The sequence below is a fragment of the Crocuta crocuta genome, unplaced genomic scaffold (assembly GCF_008692635.1).
Source record: "Crocuta crocuta isolate KB4526 unplaced genomic scaffold, BGI_CrCroc_1.0 scaffold318, whole genome shotgun sequence".
NCBI classification, from domain to species: Eukaryota; Metazoa; Chordata; class Mammalia; order Carnivora; family Hyaenidae; genus Crocuta; species Crocuta crocuta.
This window is the reverse complement of record NW_027531425.1, coordinates 85,513-93,672: the sequence shown is the minus strand read 5'-3', so window position 1 is coordinate 93,672 and position 8,160 is coordinate 85,513. Positions and strand designations below refer to the sequence as shown.

The following is an 8,160-nucleotide window of genomic DNA, read 5'->3' as shown; positions in this document are numbered from 1 at the left end:
CTGGGACTCACATGTATTCTTCCTCCTAACACAACATACCCAGGCCCACCTACTTTGAAAGTAACCTGTGAAGGGGTTGAACATTCCAGAGAGGCTGCCCTGGAACTCTTCCCAAATAGGACAGGCTGCCTGACTCATGAGATGGCCCGGAATCACCACATCTGAAGCAATGCTCGGAGAATCCAGGGAATTTTAACCTGAATCCACATCCTTTTGCTGGCTAAAGTTGAAGTTTTTAAAAGTCTGGACCAAATTTATCTGCCAGATCAACCGTCCACTCCACTCTCTCCACAGCATGTCCCTCAACCAATTCTCCTGTCAGCCCTGTCCTGACACACCACCCAGGGACAAGGGACAAGAGAGAGCCCCTCGCCCCGGCCTCCAGCCCACACCACGCCTTCCGTACCAGCAGGACAACATGTGGCTGCCAAGGAACGTGCTGGTGAGTAAAGGGAGGTCAGCTTTTCTGACTTGGCATTTTAAAGCATGCAAAAAGCATCGCTGTACCAGTTCATCCATTTGCTCTGCAACGAAAAGACAAGAGCCCCGGTTTTCTGACGGTTACAGAATGCCTGGTGCAGGACAGTCCCCGCTCAACCCCACCCCTGCCTCACCCCCTTAGCCCTGGAAGGAACCCATCCTGGGCACCAAAGCTCCCAGACTCTCTTGAGCACTGAGCCTTTAAAGAGGGCAGACCCTGGAGAAGAGGTCCAGCCACAAGGTCCCACCGGCCAGAAACAAGTGCTTCTCTGACAGAGAAGTCAGAGCCTGAAGAAACTGTGGAGGCCTCTGGGGCTAGAAACAGTCCAAATGCCAGGACAGACTGGCACCAGGGAAACACGACTCATGTGGAAGAGACTCCAGGGCAGATGCCAAAGGCCTGCTGCACCACCCTCATCCAAAACAAGGACGTTCTGTTCCCCTAGAGCTACTCTAGTCAGAAGCGGAGCAAAGCTCGTTCCCTAAACTGACAGGAGGCAGGTCCTTCAACTCCCAGCACTATACCTTGAAGGGTCTTGCTGTCTGTGGGCTCTGGGTTCAGGCCCCTGATGCTGGGGTCTTCCGAGGCTTCTGACAGGGCCTTCTCCCCGCAAATCTGCTGAACCTCCCCATTCTCCTCTTCCTCTCCCTCCAAGGTCAGGCGCCTCAGGTCTCCCTGCAGGGCGGGGTCTGCCTGGACAGACCCCTTCTCTTCACTGAGATCTGGGGGATCCAGGGCCAGCGGAGCAAGGGAAGGTGGAGAAGATTTGTCTCCAGATCGCCTGGAAAAATTGCATGTCAGAAATGCCAGGCAGCAGCCACGACATTCTCCAATCCTGCTCAGGGTCAGCTGGGAGTCCAGAGAGAGCAGGAGTCATGGCGGTGGTGGCCAGGGGAGAGCAGAGTCTGAGCGCCCATCTAAACTCTATTTCGTGGCACCTGGGGGGCTCCGTTGGTTGAGCATCCGACTCTTAATTTTGGCTCAGTTCATGATCCCAGGGTTATGGGATTGAGTCCTGTGTCAGACTCCACCTGAGCAAGCAGCCTGCTTATGATTCTCTCTCTGTCTCTCCCTCTCCCCCTTTCCCCAACTTGCGTCCTCAGATGTCTGCTGGCACACAGGCCAACAAGGGTGTACCTGCAGCACAGCAGGCTTCGGCCAATGCTAATCACATGAGGGGCTCCGACACGGGGCTGAATTTGTAAGGATGCGTCTATAGCAACAGGCCACATCACCCGGCCAAAAGATCAGGTAGAGAGCTTTTGAGAAAAGTACTGTTTTGCTTAAAATGACAAGAAAATGACCAGAAATAAACTGGCACATGGCTTGAGAAAGCAAGTGTTACAGTGAGAAAACATAACTTCCATGATCGGGTGGAGATTGGAAATGGGGAACTTGAACAACAAAAAGTATCAGGTCGTGACTGTGGTGCCTGAGGGTCTACTCTGCTTTGATCTGGATTCAGAAGTGAGAACTTCTGGGAACTCGCCGGGGGGCAAGAAGATGTCTAAATGTGTGCGGCAGATAAAACCACACTGACTGGACCCATATAAAAAAAGAACATCCCTGTACTGAAAGGCAGGGCAGACAGTCCGTAAGGCCTTCTTCTAGGCCCAGGATTCTAGAATTCACCTAGAAAATAATCAGAGTTCTCTGTAATTTTTCTCCAAAGAACAAAAAACATTATACCAATCCATCCATTCATCCTCTCTATCCATCTATCCGTCGATCCATCCTTCTCTCCATCCATCCATCCATCCATCCANCCCCTGCCTCACCCCCTTAGCCCTGGAAGGAACCCATCCTGAGCACCAAAGTTTGTTCATCCATCCATCCATCCATCCGACCATCCATTTTTTTCTCCACAATAGCAAAGAAATTAAAGTCAGGAATCAGCAACTTGCCAAAGATCACGGCACGGACCCAGGCTCTCATTTGTGAACGCAGGCCCCGTGCTCTCTCCCCCCCGCCAGCCATCTCTGCAACACAAGGAACACAGAACCCACCACAAGTGGTCCTGATAGGTGTGGAGCACAGAGAAGCCCCTGCCCTTCAAGCCTGAAGCGAGCATCTCGGCTGTGGCCATGGCAGCAACTCCGACGGCGACGGGGGCTCTGAGAAGGAGGAAGCCAAACACACACGTCAGGGATAGCCTCGCAGGAGGGAGCACATCAGGACCATCTCTCCACACACATGCTAACATCACANGGGGCTGTGTGGGGACTTGTCTCCTGTTCATTTCCTGGGTCAGTGACTATGATAATCAGAGCCAACTGTCCCTGGTTATTCTACATCAGAATGGGGACTTTAAGCAATATTCCCAAGCAGCTGCTGAAATTCCTTTTGTTTCTCCTTTTGTTTTGGGGAAATTCCCTCTCTTCTCCTGACTGAATGGACTGCCTGATTCCACTAAGTGGAAAACAAAACAAAAGAAACCTGGAGTCTGCTCCTCTGTCTGAGCTGACAAGATTTTACACTGGGAATCCTCTTTCTCTGCCTTCGCTCATACTTCTCCTCTTCTGCTTTCCCTTCCCCCCTCCTTTTCTGCACCACCTGGGGGGTCACCTGTACCACTGGCTCCTCAATGCCTCAGGCGCCATCAGCTCCTCCTCCCACCCCAGAGGTCGTGGAATGAAGACCACACACTTCAGATTTCCCCACTGGAGCCCCAGGTAAAAACTGACAATGGGGAACAAACTGAATAACTCTTAAATGGACACAGATGGAACATACTTGGTATTTAAAAGGATACCAACAAAGTTGGCATACCAAAGTTTGTTGGTTTAAAACAGACATGTCTTCAGAGTTATCAGCATTAAATACATAAACCTTTTTTCTAGCTAAGGATTTCTAAAAGTCAAATAAGCTCTTGTTATCTCTGTTGCATTTAGTCAGCAAAAAGGTGACTTAAAATAAGAGTTAATTTTGTCTGTCTCAAAGTTTTCATGGGTAATTGTCAAGAGACTTAAAAATTTTGGAAACCTAAAATGTTAGTTTTTCTTGCATGATAAACTGAGCTTGAATTCATTGGATATTGAACGAGATAAGAGGCTAAAGCACTAATTACTAGATGTAGGTTTGTGCTTCTGAGAAACTAAAGAATCTTGCATCTATGGGAAAACATGCTTTATGCTGAATGGATTCACAAGTTTGCCATCTAAGAAAAATTTTCATGCGACATAAAGTACACAGTTGGTTACTACTTAGTTTTCACTGGAGACTAACGTTTCTAAGAGTTAAAATTCTGCTAAACGTAGTTAAAACTGATAAAAATTAGAAAAGCAACTCTATGTAGAAAAGTAGGAAATATGAAAGAAAGATAGAAGAAATGGAAATACGATTCTGTTGAAGGTTAAAAAAAAGTAATTTTGTCCTGAATGAGGCTGGTTATTTGGAGAGAAATGTCTTGGGACGAAATCTAAATGCAAAGAAAGATTGTACAAAGTTAGCGAAGAAAATCTTTAAAAAGAAATTTTATGTGTGGTCAGGATGGACTAAGGCTAAAATAAATGGAATTTAAAAATCCACTGGGTTAAGATGAAAATTCCTCCTCCTTTGATCCAAAGGCTGGGAAAATGACGGCGATGCCCTTGGTGCCGGCCTCCACATCCTCCACATGTGTGTTGTTCCTGTTTAGCAGAGCATAGTTCTGCAAGTAGTGGCAGCCTGTGAAATCAACCACCAACTCCTCTCCCAGACAGTCAAGAAACTGGGGGCTATCCAGAAAGGACTGACGATTAGGTTTCAATACTTTTACTAATTGTAAAGCCCTTTCCCTACAAGACAGAAAAGCACAAAACACAAAAACAGTTCTGCTTTATAAAATAATACCCACGTTTGGCTTACGTAAAAATTTACAAACTAATAATGGTAAATGGCTGGCTTGACTCTTTCTCTAGTAGAACTCCTGGCTCTTGGAAGTTTTGCACCCTCAAAATAAAACAAACTGTCTGCTTACACTCAGCAACTCTAAATAATACATCACAAGCATTAGATGCTTAAAAAAAGGTTTTTTTAAACAAGTTAGGGCCAAACTCTTAAAAACAGAGCCACCACCATCAATTGCTCTTGCTCCTCCATCATCTGGGTTATGAGAGATTCCCTGACATATGTTGTTTAAAACATCAGGGTCTCTCCTAGATTGTTTGACAGGGGAAACTGTAGACATCATCGTAAGATGCTATCTTGTCCGTCAGTATAATCTTTACCTTGTGTTTTTCTGTGTGTCTGCTAATGTTTATGCCGCCTCACGCCTCCCAGCCTTCTGGAAAACCACACTGTGGGCCACTCAACCGACCCTTGGGTAGACTCTAACTGCTGTACCCCTACACCATCCCTTTTCAGCTTCAAAAGCCAGAACGGTCATTGTCCCTCTTCCCTAACAACAGTTACGGGCCCTATTCCAGGGGAGGAATGAATAGGGAAAGGGGTAACAGGCAGGGAGAGATAAGGGACCTTCAGGGAGGCAGACTGCAGCTGCAAGTGGGAGGCTGAAGAAACAGATGGGGTTCTCTCCTCATAAAATCCTTAATGGATACCCTCCCCCCATTATCAAGGGCCTAAGGGAAGATCTAAATGAGATAGATAATCTAACCCTAAGACAACAGATGTAGGCCCTTGGCTTTACCGTAACCACCTTACACCACTGGGTCAAGAAGTGATTGCCTGTGAATCTGACCACTGACATTAACCCCTTTAAGCCAGGAGATGCAATATGGATAAAAGAGTGAAATGTCCAACCCCTAAAACCCTTCTGGAGGGGCCCATTCACTGTCATTCTGTCCACTCCTATTATAATAATAGTAGCTAAAGTGGGTCCCTGGATTCACTGCCGCAGAGTAAAGCTGGCATCTCGAAACTGGGAGTGAAACAAAAGACTGTCCTTATTTTCCATCTCTGTTTCTTTACTGTGATGCACTATCACACCTTGTTTCTCACTATTACTACAATTCTTGCTCTACTCTGTGCCATAGGATTGGCCGAGGCCACCCTGGCCTGCTAGAAACGTGGGGANCTGCCTACTCCCCTGGTTGTACGGTCTGTCTGCAGTCTCACTGAGGCCATGGGTTAAAAAGGACGGCCACTCATGTAATACTGTTATAAAATATAAACCTCTAAACCAAGATGATGCTTTTGACAAAAAAGAGACGGGTCCAAGCATCACAGGGGTAATTTAGTAGGGTCCCCTCCCGATGGAGAGAAAAAAAGAAAGAAAAAACACTCTGAGCTGTCAACACAGAGCTCAACACAGGGCTTGAACTCACAGACCAGGAGATCATAACTTGAGCCGAAATCAGACACTTACTGACTGAGCCACGCAGGGGCCCCTAGACTGGATTCTTGAAGGCAAGACATTTCATGGAAAAACTGGGGGAATATGAATAAAGTCTACAAACTGTATTAATAGGACTGTGCCAATGTTAATTCCTCAGTATTGATAGTATTGATTGCAACTCTTCTGTAAATGTACAATTACTTAAAAAAAAAAAAAAAAAGCAGCAGCACATACACCTGGCCCAGACATGTAGACACCCCCACAGGCTCACTGCCGTGCCCACAGGGGCCCACCTCAGAAGAAGCTGCTTTTTCTTCCTTTACTCCTTTATGACAGCTTTGGAAGTTGTCATTTCCCAAACACCTCCCCGGTTTTACCAAAGATTTTCCACCAAAGAACAGCGGGCTGGCACAGTACCTGTTCCCCAGCAAGGCAATGGCACAGAGGTCACCCTTCTGTACCTGAGGCAGACCAGCAGGGGGCACCACGAGACCCGGCAGCATCAAATCTGCAGCAAGCAAAACAAAGGCATCACAACCTGTATTTTGCCTCTGATTTCAAGTCCTACTTCATCATTTATTCATTCGCTCAACTACAAACCTTTATCGAGTATCAGCTAGGTCATTCATAATGAAAATTAAAAGATGGCAACCTGAGTATCAGACCATTTCCCTTGAGGGACTAGTGGTCACCCCGAAGCACCGAGTCCAGTTCCATGATTTATTTTATTCTGGTTTCCTGAATTTAGCTTATTGATTTAATGTACAGTATATGGAAGCTCACAAACTATTTTCTTATTGATGTACAAAGTCCAAAGCTGACTGCGGCCTTTCAATGGGGTCACAGAGGGACCTATGGAAGCAGCCAGGTGAGAGATGAAACACACATGGGGAAAATTCCATTGTTCAACCGTATGAACACGGGAAATGGTACATTTATTAGAATAGTTGGTCCTTACTAAGCAGGTTTCAGTCAATAACCAGAATAGAGGGAAATCCTCGTACCTGCTCCCCCCACCAGTTTTTCAAGCACCGGAGGCCACGTTGTGAACACTGGGAGGAGGTCAGGACAGGACCACAAGGTGTACACTGCGCAAAAAGAGACATGAAGTTATTGTCAAAAAGTCAATTCTCTGGGGAACTCGCAGAGCCAAACACCAAGGTCACTTTATTTCACGGACAGTAAAGGAACTTACCTGAATGCTAAAGAACAGGTTGTGAGACCCAAAGAGGTTTCACTGTTGTTGTTTTGTTAAATTTAAATTAATTTATTTAAATTCATGTTAGTTAACATACAGCTTAGTGTTGATTTCAAGGGGTTTCANGACCCCTTGATGGCCGTGTTGGACTTGACCCGAAAGGCCTTGGCAAACATGTCTGCTGCCGTGGCGTGGGGAAGACCAGCAGAGCACAGAAGCCAGGGGCTGTCAGGAACGCGAGGACGCGGCACCGTCCCCACCCGCCGCGCTGGGGGCAGCCATGCTGGGGCCCGGCTGGGAAAGACGCCCGGCTGGAAACCCGGGCCGCGCAGCTACGCGCCTCTGGCCTCCGCGGAGTCCGCGCCGCCCCCAGGGAGACGTCCCGGAACTGAAGCAGGGAGGGCGGGGCCCCGGGGGGGCGGGGCCGCCTCATGCCCGGTCTCGCGTCTGCGCCTGCGCCAGCGGCTGTCTGCTTCAGGCCTCCAGGGATCCAGCGGTGGGTGCACGGGCTGTGTTCGTTTCCGGTCAGTATGCGTTAGGGCGTCTTGAGTTCCCTTTGATTCAATTCAGCCCCACAAAATTATTTGACCTTTGTGTTCTATTCGTTTGTAGCCCTCTAGAATGGTTTTCTCAAGGGATTTTGTGTGAAAGTCCTTCCGTTTTATTGCACGCTAGAAGTCTCCGGATTTTCTTTTTTTTTAATTTAGCTGGAGTGATTAACAATAACGGGGAATCTGCCCGAGTCCCAGGTTTGCCCCTCGTGTTATGAATAAAAAAATTACAGACGATCTTCAAATCGATTTAAAAATATTTTTGACCACCTGTAGGTAACTTTTGCAAAGCGTTATTGCATTTTGCATTCAGGTGTTATTTGGGAAAGGGAGGTGTTTCCAAAACTAATTAAATAAACTCACGTTGCCTGTTAAAAAAAAAAGTGTGAGCTGGATTAGAATCAGGTTTTGGTTTGTCGTCTCCCTAGCAATGGGCCAATGGCTTATTCTTTCTAAAATCTGCATTCTCTGAAGGATGTGGATGTAGTTCCTACATCTTACAGTTTCCATGAGAAACGCTTGATGTAATGTGTGATATGTTACACAGTGTTGTGCAAATTTCCAGTTATATTTTTCAAAACTCTTCAACAGGTGTGAAATATTGGGTTTCCCTGAGAGGGACCGCTGTGTGCCCTGGAGGCATGGATTTAAAGAT

At 46.9% G+C, this 8,160-nt stretch overlaps 1 protein-coding gene across 1 annotated transcript in view; it reads right to left on the bottom strand.

The window, feature by feature from the left end:
• The window catches only part of EIF2D (eukaryotic translation initiation factor 2D), an 18,650-nt gene extending 11,263 nt beyond the window's left edge, over positions 1 to 7,387 (bottom strand). Inside the window, exons 1-6 of the mRNA XM_077771972.1 lie at positions 7,129 to 7,387; positions 6,761 to 6,844; positions 6,174 to 6,264; positions 2,488 to 2,595; positions 1,006 to 1,262; positions 407 to 524 (exon numbers count right to left, since the gene is read on the bottom strand). Of these exons, the coding sequence (XP_077628098.1) occupies positions 407 to 524; positions 1,006 to 1,262; positions 2,488 to 2,595; positions 6,174 to 6,264; positions 6,761 to 6,844; positions 7,129 to 7,387 (917 nt within the window). The remainder of the gene's footprint in view (positions 1 to 406; positions 525 to 1,005; positions 1,263 to 2,487; positions 2,596 to 6,173; positions 6,265 to 6,760; positions 6,845 to 7,128) is intronic.
• Positions 7,388 to 8,160: the final 773 nt, after the last annotated feature.